This window comes from Haliotis asinina, chromosome 13 (genome assembly GCF_037392515.1).
Source record: "Haliotis asinina isolate JCU_RB_2024 chromosome 13, JCU_Hal_asi_v2, whole genome shotgun sequence".
NCBI lineage: Eukaryota > Metazoa > Mollusca > Gastropoda > Lepetellida > Haliotidae > Haliotis > Haliotis asinina.
Genome location: NC_090292.1, coordinates 4,620,995 through 4,647,392, shown reverse-complemented (window position 1 = coordinate 4,647,392; position 26,398 = coordinate 4,620,995). Strand labels below are relative to the sequence as shown.

Sequence of the window (26,398 nt, the reverse complement as noted above, 5' to 3'; positions counted from 1 at the left end):
GGTGTATCGATACTTCTCACCTGCAAAACTGACATCTAGTTACTTACTTGTCTGGATAACATGGCCATCACCAAGGTGGTACGTGCATCGTCATGCTGAAACCTTGGTATTTTCCTCACTTAAAAGACCCGTGAAGATCCGGGTCGGAACTGATCTTCACTTACCCCTGTTTAACCCGCTGGATGCCGAGTATTTTTTCAGGCACACATTTTCGTAAGGTTTTAAAAGTGAGCGTTGTGCGAGAATTGTGCTCGCGTGGTCCAGGATCTGCGCACGGCTATAAACTTACACACAAATGTAGAATCTTTAAATTCCTATCCGTTGGTATAAATATAACTGCGGCTACCTCAGGGGTTTGAGAAGTAGACACTGCTATATGTTGTCCAAAACGTTTGTGTGCGTTAAAACACAGTACATTTCTCCGTTTTTTATCGTGCACCGGTAAAAGCACTCTGCTATGATTTTTTTAATTTGTCATCTTTACGTAAAGTGTGAGCGAAGAAAATATACTCTTCCCCTGAATATACTAAGTGTATTGAGCCATTGCAAGCAATTATTAGACGTCTGGATGTTGGAAAATTTCCGAAAATGCTACGCAGTGTAAAATTGGAAATTTTTTTGTTTACATTTCAAACAAGCACTGTCTTTCGAGCACAGCGTTCGTTTTCATACCAATTATCTTTCGTTTCGTTTTACCTAGACCATTGGTATTAGTTACTATTTGTAATTTGATTCTAAGGTGTGTGGGGAATTCAATGATGCATTTGTCGCAGCTGACTATGAAACATACGTGATGTTATAGGCGTCTCAATACCGGGATTGTCGAAACGTTTTTTTGTAAACACTAACCAATATGGCGGAAAGCGCACTTCGCCATCGTGTAAGTGTGTTTTCGAAAACCTCCCAACCGATTCTGGGTTCATCGTCGACGTTTTAGAATTATCATTACAGGTTACATGAAAACGGGATATCAGTGATCACTGATATGCTATTTTTGGAATTCATTACTCCCAGTAATTATCCGATTTTCACATTTCAAAACATACTGCAAATAACGCTGTGAATCTCGATTTTGTACAGTTTGAAAAATGACGACATTTACGCTGAAGCCAAAATGAAAGGCAATTTTAAGCACTTTAGCTTGGTCTAAGATAATAATGGGTGGTATCAAGAAACAGGGAATTTTCCGCAGAATTCAAAACTCTGAAGTATTTATAAATGCGTGGTATATTTAGAATTTTATTGGACTTCAAAGTGAGGGATGTAGAGGAAGGACATATATGTCCCTGTGGCATCCAGGGGGTTAAGGCGACCATAAAGGGATCGGGTGGTCAGGCTCGCTAACATGGCTGACACTTGCCACGGTACCCTATGTTGATGGTCACGCCCCGTCCCTCTCTCTCTCAACGCTGGCCCGTCACGGCGTGGGTTCGATTCCAGCATGAGCATAGTGTCTAAAGCCTATTTTTGAAGTACCCTTGTCATAATAATGTTGGAATATTGCTAGAAGCAGCGTAAAACCGTGTTCACTTCCTCACGGGCGACGAAAGTCTCTTCGGTTTCAAAGGTTTTCCCACTCAAGTCAGAGGTAGGATATATATATATACTGTTTGTCGTTCGGAATCTTCTCTCTTGAACCACTCGAGATTGCTTGATTAGAATATGTCTTCTGACTGTCACTTTTCCGATTTGGTAAGCAACTATTATAGGCACCTAGTCAACACCTGAGTGAGTGATTTTAGTTTTACGACACAATAGCAATACTCTAGCTACAGCACCGCGGGGGACACAAGGAATGGGCTTCACACATTGTACCCACGTGTCGAATCGAACCCTTGCCAATGCTGGGATGAGCGAACGCGCTAGCCACTGTGCTACACCTCCCCCCTCGACCCAAAATGAGATTACCCCCGCTCAAGTCAAAACATTGGTTACATAAGTGTCCTTTCCAGGCGCCCACTTCACAAAGCTTTCGTAAGCCTAAGATCTCGTACCTTCTGTCGTACGAGATCTTAACCAACCAGTCCAGAATTTTGAGACCAACTCATTCTTCTGTATGTATAAATGTTATTCAGTATTATCATATACATATCCTACCACTTGTACACTGAAACACTACGCTCCTTCCGATCCTTGCAAACACGTGGTAAAGCTCGCTTTGTAGTGCAGCGTGCTCTAACAAACGGAATTGAAATTTCGAAATCTGAAAACGAGTCTCGGCCGCTAGAAAAGTTTGGTGGCCTCATACGAACTTGATACTATATCAATCACATTATACATTACAAAATACACTTAGTAACCTAAAAGAAAACATAACTGGTGTAACCAGCGATCCATATGAAATGTGAATCATTTTACGACCTCATCAAACAAGGGCAGTCTGTGACGTCTTAATGAAAGTCATGCTGCCTAAATCTTGACATAAAATATAGACAAACAGTTTTTAAAGCTTAAAATTAAAATTCACTTATAAATACGATTTTACTATGAAATAAGGAATTGGAATTTCTAGTAACCACTGTTGTTTATAACGCCTCCTTTCACTTTTACAAGGTAAACCTTGGATCGGCTGAAAAGTAGGTCATTATCTGATTTGTTCGTGAGACTCATGTTTCAGTTTGACGCCATCGTCATTTCATCTGACTTTTATTTATTACTTGATTCAAGATAACAATAATCAATATTTTAATTTTCTGAATTAGGTATTATCATTGTCACAAAACTGTTTGCAGACGTCATTCTTGAGATGCCTATCCAAATTTGCATTTTTGATGTTCAAAAATACTTTCAGATTTCATCAAATTATAGTTAGCAATATGAATAAATTCATTTAGTTATTGACATCTGAAAATCAACACAATATATTACTGCTGTAAATGTATTTGTGAGCTGTGATTGTCATTGAACCAGTGACGAGCTCCGGGAACGAGATATCGCTGTAAGGAGCTGGTCTATTTATAGCGCTGATGCGGGGCACATTTAAAATCAATATCAAATCCTGCGCAGTAAAACTAACAAAAACAGCCACTCTTCCATACTAAAGACGACGTCTCGGGAAAGACAACAACTTTGAACTGCTTTTACTGATGAAACAGATGAAAACTGAACTGACCAAACTCAATCTATAATATTTTCCCCTTTAGAATGAAGGTGTTTAATGCAAACCGCCATTCTACATTCTGTAATAATAACTTGCACCAGTGACAAAGTTTTATAGCTTCTAGAGTCTGAATATTTGATAAGTGCTAAGATTATCTAACTTTCCAAAAGCTTCTGTGCCTTTACTTATTTATTCATTTATTTTTGAAATGAAAGTGGGTAGATGATAGTGTAGGTATATGCTATTTCATGCCTGTTCCGAGCGTAGTTTCATCAGTTTAAGATAGTGAGAAGACCACCGACTGTCAGAGGTGGTTTGGAGGACGAAGGAACACATGGTAATATTTATCACTGGCTTAGGAAGCGGGTGGTGGTGGGGGCATATTTTGAAGTGAGGTGGAATTGCCACCAGTTCGTTTGTTTCCAACCTTTTTTCTGGAAGCGGAAAGTGCAGCGTCGTTCGAGGCACTCAAATGTGACTTCGAAACGGTATGTTCGCTATAAATCGTTCATGTCGTGAGTATATTGATATGGTAACAGACTGTATCTGTGACGCACTAGCATGTTGTGATTACCTCTCTCAGACTGTCGAGGACAACGTTATGATGGAACCAGTGACTTCATTGGGCACATCCGTGGAGGTGCTGCCTAATTTCAACGTGATAAACCATGGGCCCACGTCCATTGCCTGAACCTTGCACTTCAAGAAGCAGAGAAAACCTGCCAGAGTTTAAGGGGTGCTCTTGATGTTACCATGGAGATTACAAAAATAATCATATATTCCCCATAACGAGAACATCTTTCTCAGGAAGTCGAAAAAGTTCATGCAAGAGAGACACCTGACGAAACTGATTTTGAAATGACACACAAGGCACATGGTCTAAGGTCTGTTTGTCCAACACACTGTGAACTCTGTTCTGGAAAGGGGCGGTTGGGTAGCCTAGTGGTCAAAGCGTTGGTTCGTCTCGAAGAAGACCGGGGTTCGATTCCAGTCTAAGTAAACTTAGTCTCAGTATTAATCGTTACACTCCGCTACCGAGTCTAATACGAAGACTAAGTTTATTCGGACTGGTTTCGATTCCCCACGTGGGTAGAGTATGTGCAACACAATCCGTGTGTCCTCTGCCGTGATATTGGGGATTTATTGCTAAAATCCCCAAAAAGTCATAATCACTCACTCACTGTTCAGGAAAACTATGATATTCTTCAAAAACCATTTAAGTGAAATTACAGGGGCATGGCGAGGTGGTGTGGTGGCTCTGCGTGAACAGTACATACTTGGGACTGAAAGGTGCCTCTCTGCAGCATTTGCTTCAAAAACTTCCAAATGTTAAACGAATTCTACAGTGAACGTTTCGACAGCATCCGTTTAGAAACATAGCTGACGATGCCCCACAACACCATAAAGCCCTATTGGTACTGTAGCAGCAGGAGCATATACATATGCATGTCGTTACCAATAATTTCAGTCGTGATTTCCAGACAAACAACCCAACCCTGGTCTCAAGGTTTCAAATGTGCACCCATGTGTTTAAAACTACATCAACGCCGAACTATTTCCACGTTCCTCGTCGACTGCGTTTTCAGACTTAACGCTGTTATTGCAATGTTTAGTTGCAAGGAAGTCATCGATCGATAGCCAAGGGCTTGAAGATCTAAACTAGGCTGACCCGTCACAATAACATTCCGGTCATGCTGTTGATCACTGGATTGTCTGGTCCAGACTATGTTTACAGACCACCGTCATGTATAGCTGGAATATTCCTGAGTGCGGCATAAAACGGTAACCAAACAAAATCCCTTTCTCCACACGCCGTAACTGCCGCTTTAAACAACTTTTCCACAAACCACGGGAACATCTAGAATTAGCCCAGGATGAGTGAGTTAGGGAGTGTGGTCTAGGTATATCCGGTTCTCGATGACTTACCTTTTTAGTATTTTATCTTTATTCAAACGTAGAACAATGTGCGTTCCACTTGACTTCAAAGAGTGGCCAATAAACATGCTGGTTTTTAATATGCTAGTTCATTATTCGTTATAAACATTGACCAGCTGCCATTTTGGCAACACTGTCACCATGGACACAAGACATTGCTTTAGTGCCTCACTCCAGTATGAACAAATGTCAAATTCGGAGTAACAGACAGAACCATGACGGGAAGCTAACGCTTCTCATGTCTGAGAATGTTTAGAGAGTCAATGTTTCCGTGTACATTTGGTCACTATATGGCAGCAGAATTACCGAAACAGTCACGTGATAATGGGCGTCGGCCTAGAGCCGCCCATCGTGCCGTCTCTGCGTTATTCGAGATCGTATTGTGATGACAACTTGAGCATTATATGTAATTCGAAGCTTGTAACCATGACAACTGTCACGCCAGCCCAGCCACAGATGCACCAATTCTCTGTAAAACGGAGCCGTTTATTTATATTGCTGTCGTACTTAAACTATAGCCTCAGGGGTTGGGATTTGTATGTAATAATATGTTTGCTGTTCAATATCAACCCAGAGGCATGGTAAACAAAGTTACACGCCTTCATGCTTATCTGACTATCCACAGATGTTCATACGGACTGATATTACAAAACGCTTGACGCCAGACGGGGTACCTATCTGTGCTATGTAACCCACGGTAGAGAATCCTGAAAACTTTTTTGAAATAGCATTATAAATATTCTATAATGTTGTTCTCTCAAGAGAAAATAAAGAATGGCGTTTAAATGTAGTGTTTTAGCCTAGATTACCATTTTCACATTGTCTCCAGTATCTGCGTGATCTACGTTGCCATTGAATTAATAATATCTAGAACATGCAAATACCTTGGTCAATTCTTCAAATGATGTGACACAGCTGAAGAAGTAATCAGGAACATGTGTTAAAGCTAAACAGCTAAACAGCCGATCACTCCAGATGCCTTTACAATAAAGCATAATTAGAGTTTATACCGTTTTAGTTTTTAAAGATGAAATCTGCGTGACCTACATATTTCTATATACAACATAAAATGCTGGAATTGGTCGACAATAGCGAGGCTAGTGCCTCATGAGGGTGTAGCAGATTGTAGTAATATGTCACAGATGATACACAGAGACAGTCTGTGATACTCAATACACGTAAATGCAATCTCTTTGATGTAAAATACATGTACGTGATGTGATGTGATCCACTTGACAGCTACAATACATTCTTTTCATATACAGCTAATAACAATCAATAAAACACTACTTACCTGATATAATGATCTTTGTTGTTGTCTTCTTTGTTGGTTCGCCCGTTTAGTGGTTTATTGTTGTACTCAGCAGTCAGCAAATGGTACACTTATGTGTAAATAATCGAAAAAATAATCATATATGGACTAGAAAACCCAGAATATTAACAAGCTGACTAACAACTAGTCTCTGAAAAATACTTATTATGCAGAATAAAGGCTCATTGTTAAAGAATAGACAGACAGACAGACAGACAGACAGACAGACAGACAGATATTTTATTCAGTATAACGGCCAAAGGCCCATAATACAAACAAGAAATAGATTCGTTGAGATAAGCGCACATAAAATGATAGGATTTACGTTTTCGGGGTTGCAGCTCTAGTTTCATGCACATATTTAAGAAATTTACAGACACGTATGATGATATTTTTTCTTTAGTGTTAAGTATGTGTATTTAATTTTCTTTGCTGACATTGCCATACAAAAAAGCTGTGATACACCTATTTCTAGCATCATTATATAATTTATAATCCAACAGGACATGTATTTCGTCTTCGTTACATTTCAAATTTTCTGCTTTACAGTACAAACAAACTCTGTCAACCATTGGAATGTCATTATATCTTCCTACCTCTATACCTAACCCAGAATTGCTGAACCTAAACTTTGCTAGAGGAGATTTCAGATAGGGGCAGATTCATAATGATAGATAGCTTTCTGCATGCAGTAATGATTTAAAGTGTTTGTAGGCAAATGAATCTGAAAGATAATGAACAGTGGCAGACCATGAGTGTTTGAGGTTATCAGACAACCGAAGTTTGAATTGCTGCATAAATGCCTTGCCATCACCGACATCCTGTGTGATCCATACAAACCCAAAACCGAGAGTAAATAAGATATTTTTTTAATATTTGTAGCCCATGTGGTGGTATCTAGATCATCAAGAGATTTCAACATGTCACATCACTGAAATGGGAGTCGATGTGATTTTAGCTATATTAACCTACACCAATATGTAACTGCTCTAGAAATATAATTGTATTGTAATGGAAGCCTGCCACATCCCCCTAGTTAAAGAATATAATATAGCGAAAAGGGTGAGACTTTCTTCATTTTCAGAAGCTGTGGAAATCTAGACTTGCCACAATTTATAGACTTACGTGGGCTTTCTTGGATATATTTGCTTCAGGTTTTGTATGTCGGACTAATGAAGACGCAGTGACCATTAAATTCTTTCCACCCTAACTTCTATCAAACAACAGTCCGCCTCCCAGGCCCAATTGAATGAATAAAACCAAGGAGTCTAACCCAAGTCTAGAATGTTTAGGCAAGGCTAGAATGTTTAGGCAAGTCTAGGACGTTTAGGCAAGTCTAGGATGTTTAGGCAAGGCTAGAATGTTTAGGCAAGGCTAGGATGTTTAGGCAAGGCTAGAATGTTTAGGCAAGTCTAGGACGTTTCGGCGAGTATAGTATGTTTAGATAAGTCCAGAATGTTTAGGCAAGTCTGGGATGTTTGGGCAAATCTAGAATGTTTGGGCAAGCCTAAAATGTTTGGTCATGTCCAGGATGTTTTGACAAGACTATGAGACGAATGTCTGTAGTTGTTTATTGAACCTTGTGGTGAACGGGTCTATGAGGGGCCTCTGGGTGGAACATCCATTCCGTGGGTGACGGACGAAGTGGGCGAGATTGAGCGTCTGCTTGTTTATTCTTGGCTCCTGGGATGTGATACGCCTTTAGCAAAATGTTTAACTCGTCAGGAAGGTGAGCTAAAGCAGGCCATTTATGTAGAATGTCACTGTTAAGTTGTCTGTGAGAACCATGACTATTCGGTTCAAATAGTGACTTCGACAAGTGTTTATGGTGTTAATCACAGCCTTCATCTCCAGCTAGAAGATGTTGTTCTTGTTTCAACCACTTCACTGAATTCACTCCATTGCCGAGATGCTCTCCCCATCCTTGTAGCGATGCATCTGTGTAGAGGTTCGTTTTAAAGACAGGCTCTTCTAAATCAACTTGTGAGTCCGCCATAGCTGGTACGTTTTGAGACTGTCTGGTAGGGAGTTCAGTGTGTGCTGTCCAGGTGTCTTGCCAGGACTCGCTGTGATGGACGTAGTCAAGTCCTGCGCTGGCGAGTAGACCGTGGGGATATCGCCATGTTCGTAACGGGAGATAACTGCTTCTGGAATCATCTTGAATCTTGACCCAACGCTTTTCCGGTTCACATGGATTCCATCTTGTGATGAACCTTGTTCCCGGGGTCCGAAGATCTTGCTTTGGTCCAAATCTGACTTCACCAAGTTTACTAGCCATCGCAGTTGTGTGAGCAGTGTGATGATAAAGTCCAGCTGCTGTGTGGGTGGAATGGCTTCTTGATGAACATGCCATCCAGGCAAAGAAGCACTGCGCAGACCTCAATGGTGTAGATAGGTGATGATCAGTCTCTCACGTAAACAACCATGCATGGGGCAGACAATATTCAAAAGGGAAGGACCACTGGAAGTACCGACCTCAGAACAGGAATGTCAGGTATGTTTTCCACTCCTGATGAATCGGGATGTATACATACGGCCTATGCTTGTCAAGCAATCTGCTGGGCAGACGAGTTGTCAGAGTTAAGACAGGTGGATCATTCTGAATTTCTCTGATTTGAAGAGACAGTTTAGTTTGAATCTCTTCATGTTGTAAATTAATGTTTATTTTTCTTTGGCGTTCTTCTTGGGTACCAGGGGATTGGGGAGTAGAAGCCATGCGTCAGATGATATTGATCTATCACTTCTGTGGTTTTCCTGGCCGATAGCTTCTTGACGCCTTCCTCTAGCTTTTCAGTTTGGTTGTCTGCGAAGTTGAAGACTAATGGGTCGAGGGTCAGCCACTCCGTGGCCTTCTCGCGGTACCTGTGAGACATAGTTGTCCGGTAATATTCCCAAATGTTCCCAGAACCTTTGTAGACGTCCACCAACTGTCGACAATTGTACAGGAACGGCTGGAGGTGGAACTGTCCAGCCATTCCGAACCCAACCTTCGGCATTTTGATCCTCTGGAATGTTTTTGAGAGCGCCCACTCCAGGAGTGGATCCTGTTGTTCCCAGAAAACAGTTTTTCTCGCCTCTGAAGTTGGACTGTTTCTTCTCCATTGCCTTCTGCACACCGTGAACTTTGACTTGTTGGTGTATCATGACCTCTGTGGAATCATGTGTGACTTCGTCATTGTCTCTGCCAAGGATAGTAGGTGACACCAAAGGAGCCCTTAGCAGAGGTTTAGTATACCTGTCACTCCTGGAACATGACGACAGTACATCTTATCTCTCTAGTAGGGGGAAACGTGATCACACATGAAGTGGTCAGACTAGTCCTTCTTCTGAGTAAGTAGTGCTGAAAAGATCATCCTACCCTCTTCAGTCATGGGATTCTGGAACCTGGATATCAACGCCTCGATGTTCGCTCTAGACCTCGCCAGGCCAAAGAACGTTCTTCTAGTCTTGGTGTCAAGCTGAACAATCTTCGTGTCTTTCGCCTTTTAAGACTTCTTATGGGAGTAAGATCTGGCACTCTCATGAAACGGTTCATGTGATGCAGAGGAAACTTCTCAGCATTGAGCACAGGTACTTGTTGATTCTGGTACAAGGTTGCTTTCTTGAACACTGTAGAAAGGTTTGCAGGCATCTTGGAGATCAGTTCAGTTGGTGGTATTGTGTGGTGTCGAAGTCATCCTCCATCTTCTTGAAGGTGAACGCTGCATTCAATTCCTTGGGAGTTCATAAGGGATCCAAGGTGTGACCTCTGCTTCCGAGAAGACAAAGTCGCCCTCTTCCCTCATATAATTCTGGGTATGCTGTTCAAAGTGTGCCTGGTCCACGAACCTTCCTTTTGCAAACCTTCTTTCGGTGAACCTTCCCCCTTCTCCTGTGACGAGGCTACTCTATGTCTGTGAGAGCTGCAGGATTCTGATGTGGAGTGACTGAATCTCGAAGAGGATTCCTTTCAGCTTGACGTCCTCGGAACACTGGGGGTTCGAGGGCATAGTTTCTTGTAGCCTCTTCTTCCTCCATGACGACTGAGTCTTCTGAAAAGGAATTTTCTGGAATGTGAACGTTTGCGAATTTCATCTTCAGCTGTTGAAATAGTGGGACGAGGATGTAGTCAAAATTACTCTGTAGGCTGGAACTGATGAAGCATTTCGGATGAGACATCATCTGCGACTTCTTGCAGCTGCAATGAGGCTACGCTGGGGTTGTCCTTGGTGACAGACGTGTGTGCGTTGCTGGAGTCAGGTCTTCAAACAGCTGAACAGCTGTCTTGGTTGCAGGGGACGATCGGCTCGCGGTAGACGTAGGGTGCGTTGACGTTCTAGTAGATTTTACTGGAACTTAAGGTAGCAGTATCGGAGGATCAGCATACAAGTCTGCTTCAGCAGGAGACACGACGTCTTCATCAAACGACCTCTGCTGCATTGTTTTACTGGTACGAGATGACTTCGACGAGGTTCTAGATGAAGACGACGTCCTCTGCACCACAGACTACGAGGACTATTTTTCTTTGATTCTCCACTGACGTTGACATAGTAGTAGCAGCAACAGATAACTGACCCAGTAAAGTACTGGGCAAATGACCTGAATTATACTAGCCACACAAAGAAACTATGCATTGACAAAATATTATCCCAGTTGATAAAAACTATAACAATGTCAAAGGTACATATAGATTTTAATGACAGGATCATGAGACCATAACAAGTCGGGAGAATTTCGATTGAAAAGTCAATCACAGTGACGTCACAAGTCCACAAGCGGGATAGGGTTCAAACGACCATGTCACAAGCTCAGTAACGGGCATGTCCACAATCGGCACTGAAAACAGCATTGCACTGACGACGCATACAGCCGATCAGTCGTGCAACGGAGCCTTGTGTGATGTCACGCCAGATTCTCTCAAGTTCTGTTGCAAGGTCAATGACGTTATCTGAGAGGAAGGAAGATGAGGAAGACGGCGTAGACGTCGATTCATCTTGTCACAAACATGCGCGCCAAGGCAGTCAGTCAACTTTGTGGTGGTGCAAGAAATCCATTGTAACCCTTGCCGTATGAGGGCGGGCATTGTCCTGTTGGAATGTTAACCCAGGACCTTGACGTTGGAGAAAAGGCATTACCACAGGTCGAAGAATCTGATCCCCGTAGCCCATACCAGATAAGTTGCCCTGAACAATTACAAAGGAGTTCTTTAGCGTGCTGTTATTCCACCCCAAATCATCACAAAACCGCCACCAAAGCGATTCCTCTTCAAGACACAGGCCTGTGCATAACGTTCTTCGTCTATAGGTACGTTGACGTCCATCACTATGGGTAATGTTAAACCTGGTCTCATCTGCAAAAACAACATTTGTCCACCAAAACAAGGGTCTGCGGACCACATTCGATTTCGGTGCCACTATCGGTGGCCTTGTCGATGACGTTGTGTCAAGTTAAGTCGTACGGCGGAACGTCGTGGTCTGACCGCGTGATAACGCAAACGTTGTCGAACTATGCTGGGGTGAATACGGCGAAGTCCTGGGATGATCCGGACAGTCATTACTGTAGTCTGAAACCAGTGGTGATGATGGGTCACCCTTATCCATCTGTCCTGTCTTGGCATTGTTACACATGGACGTCCAGAATGTGGCCGATCGGTAACGTTACTTGTGTCCTGATAGCTTTTCACCAGTAGTCCGGTGACAGTGGAAATCTGCAGCCACTTGTGGTTGAGATGTGCCCCTATGGACCATCCAAATGACCTAATGACGTTGTGCAGACTTTAGCCTTGGCATGCTATGTGTTTCAGTATCCGATTAATTTTTTGAACGATCGTAAGGGCAGGGGCCAAGCTTTCTAAAGTGACAGTATTATGTGGCATTCATTTGCTCTGCTTCTCTTGCCAGGAATGTACATGAACCCAGGAATTGCACGTCTCAAGGACGAAACCACCGACGTCAGGGAACGTGGCACGTGCATGCATGCTGGATACATGTCACTAAGCTCTGAGTTTAAATCCTTATGTGTCTACACAGGTTTGATAAATGTAGATTTTATATTTTGTATGCACAGTTTCTTTATGTACCGAGTATATGATCTTCAGACGTAGTTAACAACATACGGTTACCGGCATTGCCTCCAGGTTTATCTCCCGTGAACTGAGATGACTTCCTCACCCTATACTCCCTTGATGCAGTACAAATAACGATTAAATTACAGATCTGATATTAATACAGTATCTGAAACGCAAGCTGAAGAACATGGATTGATGCATTAGGGGCATTGGGAGTGACGATCAGCTGTTGATGACTGGTACCTGCAGTGACTGCCAGATTTCACCAAACATTAAAAAAACACTACTGATCATGAAAAACGGCACAAAATATGGATAACTGTTACACAATTCTGACATACAATTAATTTTAATTATAACCAGAAACCATACGCGGCTAAATTTGGATGATAGGATCTAAATATTGTCGCTGGACTTGGTCGCTGATAAAGTGGGCTGTAGTTGGGTAAAAACTGTTTACTCTGTAAAATATGACAACAACCGTATAAGATGATGTATGGCCGAGGGGTGTAACAACTCACCTCGGCCGTGGCGTGACGGGAAGTGACCAATATCAAGATTGCACAAACTTTATCATTTATTATATGGCCGTTATTGCGCTTTACATAATACCCCGTTGGGAGGATTTCCACCCGTAACCCCCGTCTTATTTTATCTATAATTGTTTATTTATCAAAACTCCTTAACACTAACTACTTCCCTCACCCATAATCCTACCCATAAACCTACCCTAAACCAGACACCATATCTCTGACTAAACCATATCCGAACCCAAACGATACGACCCAAATCATAGCCCTACAGTCTCGAAATAACCATTATACATATATATTACATCTTCGTACGCCTTCCTAAATGAGCAAAGAGGAATGAAGTTATAGATACGTAACGCATTGGGAAATACATACATCATAAAAGGATATAGTGCTGTATACGGGACTCCACTGCTCCACCGTGAGCGAGGAAGGAGAGAGAGACAGGTATGGTTGATTACCAAGTTGTTTTGGCGGGAAAGGACTCAAGGGAGGCAACTCGTGGGTCACTGAACTTTTACGTTCACTTCATGGGATTCAAGTGTTCCACTATCATTCGGATAGAAGGATACAAGCTTGATAAGCATGAGTCAGGATAAGGAAAAATCTTAATTTTAATAAAAAACATTCATTTATACGGTTTGTCATGATCTCCCAATAAAGGTGTGAGAGAGTCGTTACCAGTCCTCTCCTCTGTTACCAGTCCTCTGTTACCAGTCCTCTTGTACAGCTGTTCTCGGTAAAAGAGTGTGTGTGAGTGAGTTTAGTTCTACGCTGCATTCAGCACTATTACAGCTATAGGGCGGCGGTCTGTAAATAATCGAGTCTGGACCAGACAATCCAGTGATCAACAACATAAGCATCGATCTGCACAATTGGGAACCGATGACATGAGCCAACCAAGTCAGCAAGCCTGTACCCGATCCCGTTAGTCGCCTCTTACGACAAGCATAGTCGCCTTTTATGGCAAGCATGGGTTGCTGAAGGCCTATTCTACCCCGGGACCTTCACGGGTATTCGGCAAACGAAGCAAACAGGGTTCAAGAAATACTCAGTCGGGGAAAACGCCAAGAGTCCACGGGTCACAGCACTCTGGTGACGGTCTGATACTGGGGGAAGTACGTTGCGACATGTGCAAGACGGACACACGCCATGAAAGTTTGTTTGTTGCTTTTAACGCCGGGCGCGGCAATAATCAAGCTATACGTTGGCGGTCAGTTAAGAATCTAGTCTGGACCAGACAATTCAGTGATTAGAATCTGAAGCAACGATCTGTGCGGGATATCATCTTGAAAGACAAAACGTAGAGCAGAATGGCGCGCACCTGCTATAGTTACTGGCCCCAGGACGTTCTCTCCGTATCACTGTCCTGTTCAGGTTACCTATGTTCACCCAGAGACCAAATAATAGATCTATTATATGGTCTCTGGTTCAACACAGCAGTCGGCAAACCCTCTTACCAGTGTGTGAAATAATTACTTGATCGCTTGTAAAAATCCAGACAGGCCAGTAAATCTCAGTCAATGGCTAGCAGTTTGTATTGAATCGTGTTGAAAATATCACTCTCTCCGACATCTTACGTTGTCTGATAAAACTGTTCAACATACCAGCAGCCTTATGATGAAACCGGAGTCATGGCGACAATGTCATATTCTCATCTATATTTGCAATCTTTTGCTTAGGTTTAACAGGGAGCCTATATAGAGAGTTATAGAGTATCCCTGGGCTTAACCTTCAAATTCGGGCGAGTGAATTCTTTTGTGAGATAGTAACTTCCAGACATAGCAAGCACGACTCGCTAGCAAAATTTGGAAACTATTCCACACTGCTATGAACTACGTTGCCATAACCACATACCCTAACAAATTTAGGGCAGCTCCATCACCTTAGTGCTTAGTTTTGCACCACGGCCATGTCAGTCTCGTCAGAACTCCAGCGATTGACATCATTAGCACCGACCTTCTGTACTACGATGACATACATTACAGGTGGATCCAGTATTCTGGGTATGAATTCCTATCCAGACCTGCAACACCTTAAGTATGACACCTGAGACAATGTGAGTGGGTGAAATTAGTTTTAAGTGGGGCTCAGCAATATTCCAGCTATATGTTCACGGTCTGCAAATAATCGAGTCTGGACCAGAACAGACAATTCGGGGGTCATTATAATGAACATCCATCTACACGATCGGGAACCGATGGCGTGTGTCACCGAAGTCAGCAAGCCTTACCACCCGATCCCGTTAGTGGCCTCTTACATCCATGTAATGTTTCCACAACAACCAGTCCCAAAAGAATCAGCGAGTAGTCTCAGGCTTTGTAGAAATGTTTAATCAAATAATAATTAAACGAATGTAACACGACATTCCATACACCTTTCCTGTTGTGCTGATAAATGTAAGAAACAATTGAGGGGACCCTGGAATTTGGCACATCCGAGTTCATTCGAAACAACATGTATATATACATTGTATATATAACTGCATTTACATTTGCACAAGTGTATGCAACCAGACACAGACATATTTAATGTGATTAGCATACTTAATCATTATTCAATTGTAAACCAAAAGTCACTGTGTTCTGTAATCTGATTGGTTGAAAAACATGATCAAATGGTATTAGATTCCCGGAAAGTGCAAGACTATTCACTGCGTATTTACACGTAAACAATTGTTTTGTTGTGTCATCAACAGTGGTGACGTCATTCAAATCATATTGTGACGTAAAGTTAGAATGACGTCACAAATGAGCAACTCCAGATGCTACCATGGGAACCAGCTGAAACGGCCAGCTGATGACACTTTACTGCTGTACTCATACTCGATGTAAACGAGTGCAGACAGTAAAACCCCTTTGGTTTACTTTTTTGTTTACAATGTCGATAAACATCATTTGTTGGCCAATTTCAGGGTGTTATTGAGTATTTGAAGCACGGGAATATCCAAATGCATTCCAAATGCATGATGTTTATCTCCTAAATGCATGATGTGCAGAAGCTTGTTTGTTGTTTAACAGGATACTCTTAGGAGATAAACATCATGTGTTGGCCAATTTCCGGGTGTTATTGAGTATTTGAAGCACGGGAATATTTCATTTGACGCCGGAGGTTTCAAATGAAATATTCCCGTGCTTCAAATACTCAATAACACCCGGAAATTGGCCAACACATGATGTTTATCGACATTGTAAACACAAAAGTAAACCAAAGGGGTTTTAGTGTCTGCACTCGTTTACATCGAATACAGACACAGCAGTGAAGTGTCATCAGCTGGCCGTTTCAGCTGGTTCCCATGGTAGCATCTGGAGTTGCTCATTTGTGACGTCATTCTAACTTTACGTCACAATATAATTTGAATGACGTCACCACTGTTGATGACACAACAAAACAATTGTTTACGTGTAAATACGCGGTGAATAGTCTTGCAGTTTCCGGGAATCTAATACCATTTGATCATGTTTTTCAACCAATCAGATTACAGAACACAGTGACTTTTGGTTTACAATGCAGCATGACATCTGTATGACAGGGGTGTCCAAGCAATCAAGTCTGGACTAGACAATCACGTGATAGAATACTTTCTCATGGTAGTACATGTATACAACTCCCAGATCAGTTTTACTGTAGCAGTATATGTATTCAGGACTAGTTTCACTGTAGGTGGTTTCACTGTATTAATAGAGAGTTTCTGAAGTAGTAGTACTGTAGTCAGATACAGGCTCTGGAGTAGTTCTACTGTTGTATAGGCTCTGGAGTAGTTTTACTGTTGTATACAGGCTCTGGAGTAGTTTTACTGTTGTAGTGTACAGGCTCTGGAGTAGTTTTACTGTTGTAGTGTACAGGCTCTGGAGTAGTTTTACTGTTGTAGTGTACAGGCTCTGGAGTAGTTTTACTGTTGTAGTGTACAGGCTCTGGAGTAGTTTTACTGTTGTACTGTACAGGTTCTGGAGTAGTTTTACTGTTGTAGTGTACAGGCTCTGGAGTAGTTTTACTGTTGTAGTGTACAGGCTCTGGAGTAGATTTACTGTAGCAGAATATGTATTCAGGACTAGTTTCACTGTAGCAGTACATAGATTCTTAAGTAGTTTTACTGCAGTGACAGAGTGACAGAGTTTCTGAAGTAGTTGCACTGTAGTAGTATACAGGTTCTGGAGTAGCTTTACTGTAGCAGTATATGTATTCTGAACTAGTTTCACTGTAGCAGTACATAGATTCTTAAGTAGTTTTACTGTGAGTTTCTGAAGTAGTTGCACTTGTAGTAGGATATAGGCTCCGAAGTAGTTTTACTGTTGTAGCATTCTGAACTAGTTTCTCTTTAGTAATTCATAGATTCTGAAGTATTTTACTGAAGTAATACACAGATTCTGAAGTTGTTGTACTGTAGTAGTATGTATATAGGTTCTGGAGTAGTTTCTCTTTAGTAATTCATAGATTCTGAAGTATTTTATTGAAGTAATACACAGATTCTGAAGTTGTTGTACTGTAGTAGTATGTATATAGGTTCTGGAGTAGTTTCTCTTTAGTAATTCATAGATTCTGAAGTATTTTACTGAAGTAATACACAGATTCTGAAGTTGTTGTACTGTAGTAGTATGTATATAGGTTCTGGAGTAGTTTCTCTTTAGTAATTCATAGATTCTGAAGTATTTTATTGAAGTAATACACAGATTCTGAAGTTGTTGTACTGTAGTAGTATGTATATAGGTTCTGGAGTAGTTTCTTTGTAGCAGCATATATGTTCTTAACCATGACATCAGATAAACACTGGTTGGCATCACAGCATATTCACTGTACAACATAATAACAAAACATTACAATGTAAAGTATTGCATCACAATGTACACTGTGACATAACAGTACTAAGTGACAATATGCAGGGTATGACATCACAATAGACACTGTATAGTATCATAATATGCACTGTATAACATCACAATATAGTCAGTTTGACATCTCAATATACACAGCATGACATCACACTACAGACATGACAACATATTATACCCTGTGTGACATCACAGGTGTGATGGGGTGGTGGTAGAGGATGTGTCTGTGTGGGGGTAGACCAGAAATGTTCTTCACACACTGTACCCTAATGGAAATCAGCATGATGAGCCAACGTGCTTGTCAACCAGAATTCCTTTTACCCAAGAATCTCTTTCCCCAGCCAGTGTGATTTGTTGGGACTTAATCTAACACAGGAACACAACACATTCTGCACGCATTATTATAACATACACAGTGATATATTACAATACATGATATATAAAATGAGCAATTTTTTTACAGCAAGTCTGTATTACAACTGTAATAAACGCAGAACATAACTGCCCCAAATACTTAAGAAATTGAAACATTTATATCCTCACAATGCCCTTCCATGTGTAATTTGACAATGTATTACCTCCCCTGATTGACAGTGTTGAGCAGATTACCTCCCTTGATCACAGCAGATTGTCCTGGTGTCATAACATCATCTCCTCAGTTTATCCACTTTTTCAAACTCCTCTGCAATTGAAAGAGCTGTCTTGTTTAACCCTATCGATATCATGTTGACCATGATTGCCACAACAACCCCTGAAGGTGGGTTATCTCCCCCTGACCGAGGCACCACCACCAACACACTACTGGCTCCAATAGCGCCACCTGTGTGAGTAACGTAGTGTCTCTGGTGTCTGCAACATCCATGATCCTGCTTCTCCGGGATGACGGCCCAGCCAAGCGCGTACCCTCCATCTTTGTCCCAAGAGCACTCAGTGTTGTCCACAGGATGCCACATTTCCTCGACAGTCTCTCGCTTCAGGTAGCCACTCAAAGATCTTTTCTCAGAGCCTTCAGTTTGCTTTCCATTTGCAGAAGTATCCAGGTCTGACTGTCGAGAGTCTGTGTCTTCACCAGCTGACTTCTCTGGCAGTTGATGTTGATAGCTGTACAGCATGACATTGCCAAACCTGCACAGGTCAGCCACAGTTGAAAGAAGACCACCTCCAGCCCACTTGTATGAGTTGTCAACATAGGGAGCATTGATCAGCCGACCTTTGTTGTTCTTCACGTAATACCTGCCAAGCAAGACCCTATGTTTTACTAGACCAAGGATTTGGTTCACACAACTTTTGAAATAGTGACACAGAACACTCAAGTTTGGTTCTCTACATAGGTTCAATGGCACAGCTAAAAAGCTATTACTCTCACTCACTGGGGCTGTGAGGTGGCCTAATGGTTAAAGCGTTCACATGTCATGCTGAGGACCCAATTTCAATCCAAGTACCACATGTGAAGCAGATTTCTAAACTCACTCACTGCTCTACTGCTCACTCTACTACTCATCAGCTCTACAATCTAGCACACTGTCAAAACCAGACTATTTCTTCTGTCTAAATGAGAGCCTGATTTGACAGCTTCGACTGTAATAACATTGTAGGCCTTGTCTGAGAACGAATAATTTGCCCATGCTTCTCTAACTTAGATACGTTAAATTATTTAAAATTTACAAACAGTCAACAAATGACTCATGTCAAGATGGTGTCTCAGTGAACTTAATCCCTATACAGGCCACGTGTGAAATAGAAGCAGTACTGAGTTCACACACGGTCAACGTGCATTGCACATGTTTAATCATGGACATATATGTGTATTTGTCTGGATTCTCTGCCCCGTCTACTTGTCACAAATGCATTTCTTGTGCAGGCTCATCTAATACATGTCAAGCAGTAAAAGATTGTAAAATTTGGGCATTTGACCACAAATTACCTTAATCTGTAGTCTTATTGTCACTCAAATACATGTTATATCCCAAAAAATACTAATCCTAACAAATGATCTTGACCTACAAAACTCACCGTGATCTATTATAAATAACTGGAGTATTTTCATCCAGATATGTATGCTTCAGTCCAAGGTCTTTGAAAAGTCCCAGAAGAAGTTCTCTGAATGTCTTCTTACTTGCACCCTCTAGGACTGCGCTGACCAGCGTGTAACCATGAGTAGTATACAGGAACTTGCTGCCTAGGAAATATATTTAATGGTCAGTGAACATGGTCTTCACCAAACACACAATAGTTTTATCTTTCATATCATTTTATTATTTGGTCTCTTCTTTCACACAGCATTCCCACGGTAGAATAGGCCTTCAGCAACCCATGCTTGCCATAAAAAGCGACTCAGCTTGTCGAAACAGGCGACTAACGGGATCGTGTCGTCAGGTATGCTGACGTAGTTGACACATGACATCGGTTCCCAATTGCGCAGATTGATGCTCATGTTGTTGATCAATGGATTGTCTGGTCCAGACTCAATTATTTACAGACCGCCACCATATAGCTGGAATATTGCCGAGTGCGGTGTAAAACTAAACTCACTCACTCACACAGCATGTAACTGCACAGCATAGGGGCTTATCTTATCATCCAGAATAGCACAGAGGTCTATCTTGTCATCCAGCACAGAACAGCGATTTATCTTTCCGTCTTATTTTTTAGCATAGCGTATGGGTTTATCTTGTCGTCCAGTACAGCACAGAGACTTATCTTGTCCAGTACAGAATAGAGGATATCTTACTGTTCAGCATAGCATACAGGTTTTTATTATATAATGGAGAGTGTTATCGATGCAATAAACCCATCTTATATTTTTGTTATCCAAATCTAATAGATTTGCAAATTAGGTAAAAAATACTACTTTCACAAAACTCCACACACCATCATGCGAATCCCACAGCGTAAACGTTGAATGATGACCTCGTACGGAGTTTTCGAGGGTTTTTTCCATTGCATGGGCATGTTTGTAAACAAACATGGCTGCCCCCAAGTTCAATATTGGCGATTCTGTCAAAGTTGACGACACCAAAAATTGTGATCAGGGACTAAACAACTGCAACCTCTTGGTAGTCTGATGCGTCATTACAGCCGCAATGAGTTTCTGATGCAATAAATGATATTACAGGGCACATAATCATGATAAAAATGCAGAGCATGACAAGATACCATAAAGTGTGACGTGGTTACCGAGTGGAACTGTTGCTTCTGCTCTACAATTACATGACTGACGTGGTGAGCACACTGGAAATACAACTGTCTGTGCGACATTGAGATAATGATTATTATCTCTATTAAAATGTCCGTCAAGAAGTGATAGCTATGTTACATATGGACTCTGACCTGGTTTGTGTACAAGAGGGTCATCTTTGAACAGCTCTAGACTCGACTTGACAGAGTTGAAGTGTTTCTTCAGATAATATTCCAGGTGTTCCATTTCTGCTTTCTCTGGGGAAGTGTTCTCAGTTGATGTCTTGTCAGCTTTGTCGTTCTTGTCCTGACACACACAAGTTAACATTGTGAGTGAGTGAATTAACAAGTAAAGAATGTGATGTGTGAATGTGTTGGATAAGCAGGTGTGTTTGGATGAGTGGGTGTGGTTGGATGAGTGGGTATGCTTGGATGAGTGGGTATGCTTGGATGAGCAGTGTGGTTGGTTGAGTGGGTGTGTTAGGACCAGTGGGAGCGGTTTGATGAGTGGGTCTGGTTGGATGACTAGGTGTGGCTGGATGAGCAGGTGTGTTTGGATGAGTGGGTGTGCTGGGATGAGTGGGTGTGGTTGGATGAATGGGTGTGCTTCGATGAACAGGTGTGGTTGGATGAGCAGGTGTGCTTGGACGAGTGGGTGTGCTTCGATCACCAGGTGTGGTTGGATGAGGTGTGGTTGGATGAGTGAGTGTGCTTGGATGAGTGGGTGTGCTTGGATGAGTGGGTATGCTTGGATGAGCAGTGTGGTTGGATGAGTGGGTGTGTTAGGACCAGTGGGAGTGGTTTGATGAGTGGGTGTGGTTGGATGAGCAAGTGTGCTTGGATGAGTGGGTGTGATGGAATGAGCTGGTGTTTGGATGAGCAGGTGTGCTTGGATGAGTGGGTGCAGTCAGATGAGCAGGTGTGCAGGGATGAGTGGGTGTGGTAGGATGAGCAGGTGTGCTGGGATAAGTGGGTGTGCTGGGATGAGCAGCGTGGTTGGATGAATGGGTGTGCAGGGATGAGCAGTGTGGTTGGATGAGCGGGTTAGCTGGGATGAGCAAGTGTGGTTGCATGAGCAGGTGTGCTGGGATGAGCAGGTGTGGTTGGATGAGTGGGTGTGCTGGGATGAGCAGCGTGGTTGGATGAATGGGTGTGCAGGGATGAGCAGTGTGGTTGGATGAGTGGGTGTGCTTGGATGTGCAGTGTGGTTGGATGAATGGGTGTGCAGGGATGAGCAGTGTGGTTGGATGAGCCGGTTAGCTGGGATGAGCAGGTGTGGTTGGATGAGCAGTGTGGTTGGATGAGTGGGTGTGCTGGGATGAGCAGCATGGTTGGATGAGTGGGTGCGGTCAGATGAGCGAGTGTGCTGGGATAAGTGGGTGTGCTGGGATGAGCAGCGTGGTTGGATGAATGGGTGTGCTGGGATGTGCAGTGTGGTTGGATGAGCAGTGTGGTTGGATGAGTGGGTGTGCTGGGATGAGCAGCGTGGTTGGATGAATGGGTGTGCAGGGATGAGCAGTGTGGTTGGATGAGCGGGTTAGCTGGGATGAGCAGTGTGGTTGGATGAGTGGGTGTGCTGGGATGAGCAGGTGTGGTTGGATGAGCAGTGTGGTTGGATGAGTGGGTGTGCTGGGATAAGTGGGTGTGCTGGGATGAGCAGCGTGGTTGGATGAATGGGTGTGCTGGGATGAGCAGTGTGGTTGGATGAGCAGTGTGGTTGGATGAGTGGGTGTGCTGGGATGAGCAGGTGTGGTTGGATGAGCAGTGTGGTTGGATGAGTGGGTGTGCTGGGATAAGTGGGTGTGCTGGGATGAGCAGCGTGGTTGGATGAATGGGTGTGCTGGGATGAGCAGTGTGGTTGGATGAGCAGTGTGGTTGGATGAGTGGGTGTGCTGGGATGAGCAGGTGTGGTTGGATGAGCAGTGTGGTTGGATGAGCAGGTGTGCTGGGATGAGCGAGTGTGGTTGGATGAGCAGGTGTGCTGGGATGAGCAGTGTGGTTGGATGAGCAGGTGTGCTGGGATGAGCGAGTGTGGTTGGATGAGCAGGTGTGCTGGGATGAGCAGTGTGGTTGGATGAGCGGTGTGGCTGGATGAGCAGTGTGGTTGGATGAGCGAGTGTACTGGGATGAGTGGGTGTGCTGGGATGAGCAGTGTGGTTGGATGAGCAGTGTGGTTGGATGAGCAGTGTGGTTGGATGAGCGAGTGTACTGGGATGAGTGGGTGTGCTGGGATGAGCAGTGTGGTTGGATGAGTGGGTGTGCTGGGATGAGCGAGTGTGCTGGGATGAGTGGGTGTGCTGGGATGAGTGGTGTGGTTGGATGAGCAGGTGTGCTGGGATGAGCGAGTGTACTGGGATGAGTGGGTGTGCTGGGATGAGCGGTGTGGTTGGATGAGCAGGTTTGCTGGGATGAGCAGGTGTGCTGGGATGAGCGAGTGTACTGGGATGAGTGGGTGTGCTGGGATGAGCGGTGTGGTTGGATGAGCAGGTTTGCTGGGATGAGCAGGTGTGGTGGGATGAGCGAGTGTGCTGGGATGAGTGGGTGTGCTGGGATGAGCGGTGTGGTTGGATGAGCAGGTGTGCTGGAATGAGCAGTGTGGTTGTGGAGTGGTTGATGGTGAGTGAGTGAGTGAAGGACGTTTACCTTCATGTATTCTTTGCCATAATGCCTTATTCCTCCCAGATGAGACAGCAGCTGTCTTGTTGTTATGGTAACCTGAAACAATAGCGAATGAGTACACCCAGATTGTATCACCTATTGCAGCACGGCTCCCTTGGGAGCTGCATTCGCCGCCTTACACGCGCATCCTGCACGTCATTGGATAGCGGGACCCTTGCGCGTCACGTAGAATTTTTCTGTTTCTTTTTTGGCAAATTTATAGCCCAGCAATTAAGGTTTCCGTGATTTTAGGCCTTCTGAATTTCTTCCACAGGAGTCTCGGTGGAAGACTTTTCTTCCACCCAGCCTCCGGTGGAAGTCGCTCGTGCCATTGTATTTTGGAAGCCTTTTACTTTGTGATATCTATGCATGTTATACATGGTTGGAAACCCGATCCAACGCTCTCTCCAAAAATGCAAACGTGATTCTAATGGTGCCCCTGGTAACCAGTCCAGATTGAATCTCCGACATGATGGTTTGTGTAATTTTGTTGAACTTCAATTCTTCTATATCACAGTAGTCATCATGCCACCATAGTCCGGTCATGATCTAATGGCAACCACTCTTACGATTCACCTTAGAAAATGCATTTCTATACTGCGTTTGAAAGCCAGTTAAAGCGTGTGTCAGACAGTGTATAAAACGCACACATTGCACATTTAGTGGTGGAGCTACATGGGTATTAATGTGCGAAATGCAACAAATACCGCAGGTGATATAGATTGGCGGAATTTACATGAATCTGTTCACCGGCTATACCGGCGTCGTTAATATTTACAACTACAAAGCATTTGCAAGGGGATTCATGTGGGATTCTGGAAATGTGCAACATGCTGGTGTGCAACATTAGACATTCGCTCTACACAGGAATCAATATACGTGACAGAGCTAAAGTTGCAACGAACTGGAATAAAGCCATAGAAGCAACGCCTGTGGTCTTAATATATAAACTTTTACGGTGGTGGAAAGCCCTTGAAAGTGCGGTTCTGCCAAGGTGTAATGTGCATTCGAGTCGCGTCTGAGAGTCAAGCAATGCGCGCCATTATGTAAATGCATTTGCGCCAATGGCGGGTAAAGTAGTCGGGGATCCGGCGCTCGTCTCCCGTCAGTGTTACGGCAGCTATAATTTCACGATACCGTGGATGTGCCAAGGTATACTGTGCATTCGAATAAACGTTCCCTTATGTAACGACGCGCATCAAACAGACAAGATGGCGCCATGCTCTGACAACTGTAACTTATCACAAAGGCCGCCTCTGTCTGGCCACTTAGTTACTGAGTTGCGTTCGCAACTCCTTATCATCATTATTTTCATAACTTCTTTCAGATCTGTCCGCATGGACTGATTGTATATACTACGAGTACACGTTCTTCTCTACCTTCCTGTAAACTTAATTACTACGTGATTAGCTGCATATCACTCGTCTGTGTTCACATCTTCGTACCCTGGAGATGCTATTTATCAGCAATTGTAATTTCGTCACCTGCCTTGCTCTCTTATGGTTATAATCACTCAGCTTGGGTCACTTCCTTTTGACATGCCGCTACTTTGTGATTTTAAACCTCGTCGCCCCACTGACTTCAACTTTGCGTATAAAATTCCTTTGGCATGTGCAATTCACACCTTTTGGCATGCTCTTGCCCCTCCAAATGGACATCACGCATGGAATGGAGATGGACAATTTCCAGTTTCCTCCTCCCCCGTAGAAACATCCGGCTTGGCCACGTGAACTTCATCTAAACCATCCCATTGGTTGTCTGACCGCGACATGGTAATATAAGGGAATGCATGTCACTGCAATTTCATCATCACAGACCAAGTGTCTTAGTGGATCACTACCAGTCAGCGCTGGCAATCACCATTGGCAAGTGAACTTTACTTTTATTTCTTCTCGTTTGTTCTTAATTTCTGCATTTTTCAGTCATTTACATTGCTCACTTTATCAAACTGATACTCAACATTACTAGGTTTATCCCCTAAATAGACATATCGTATAAGCAGTTTATTTCTTAATTTGTCCAAGACTGTGACATCCAGACCAATCATTCCCAGAAAGTAAGTGTCCCAGCACTATCATCAAGTATGCCTTCCACAAACATTTCGGTCGTTTGTCAAAAGTGTAAAACATATTACAAAGGCATCGCGCATTTAAAGCAATGTTATCCTGGTAGCTCTACTCCTGGTCTACACGCCATACACGCCCAAAATCGCCGCCGTAGCGAGTCCTATACTGCTACACAGCTGGTGTCAATGTCGGCTCTATTGGCATTTTGTGGCACATACAGTGTCAACAAAAATCAAATCCCTGATTACATCAGGGTACTTAAACACTTTGGCCACACAATTCAAGGAGAGGACGCATCTGCAGCCTCTCCTTCAACTAGTAATCCAATGCCGAGTACCAGTGCTGGTTTAACTGGGTCTACCAGAAGTGGTACTCGGTATAATTACAAACAAAACACAGTCAGGGCTAATCTTACAAACACTGGCTTATACGATAGGTTCCCTGAAAGTGAGCCGACACTTTCAGGGTTTTATCAATATTTAACCAATATTCTTAAAAAAGCAGGGCGTAATGCTGGTGACACGTGTCGCCGCGTTTCTAAGTTTTTCTATTATATCCAAAAACATGTTTTCCCAAATAGTAATATGGCTTGTATCAACTTTGATATATTTGAGCATGTAGATGAAATTCATTATTTTAACACGGTCCTTTCACAAAATGGGGTATCTGCAGGTGGCATTAAAAATTACATGTCAGCTGTCAAATCCTTTCTCAGCTACTGCCAAACGTACGTTCAAATGTC

The 26,398-nt window shown here is 43.0% G+C and overlaps 1 protein-coding gene across 1 annotated transcript in view; it reads right to left on the bottom strand.

Annotated features, from left to right (window-relative positions):
* Positions 1–17,549: 17,549 nt before the first annotated feature.
* LOC137259290 (serine beta-lactamase-like protein LACTB, mitochondrial) overlaps positions 17,550–26,398 on the bottom strand; it is a 39,060-nt gene continuing 30,211 nt past the window's right edge. The window contains exons 4-7 of the mRNA XM_067796924.1: positions 23,576–23,647; positions 21,086–21,239; positions 19,769–19,934; positions 17,550–18,988 (exon numbers count right to left, since the gene is read on the bottom strand). Of these exons, the coding sequence (XP_067653025.1) occupies positions 18,403–18,988; positions 19,769–19,934; positions 21,086–21,239; positions 23,576–23,647 (978 nt within the window). The 3' untranslated portion in view covers positions 17,550–18,402. The remainder of the gene's footprint in view (positions 18,989–19,768; positions 19,935–21,085; positions 21,240–23,575; positions 23,648–26,398) is intronic.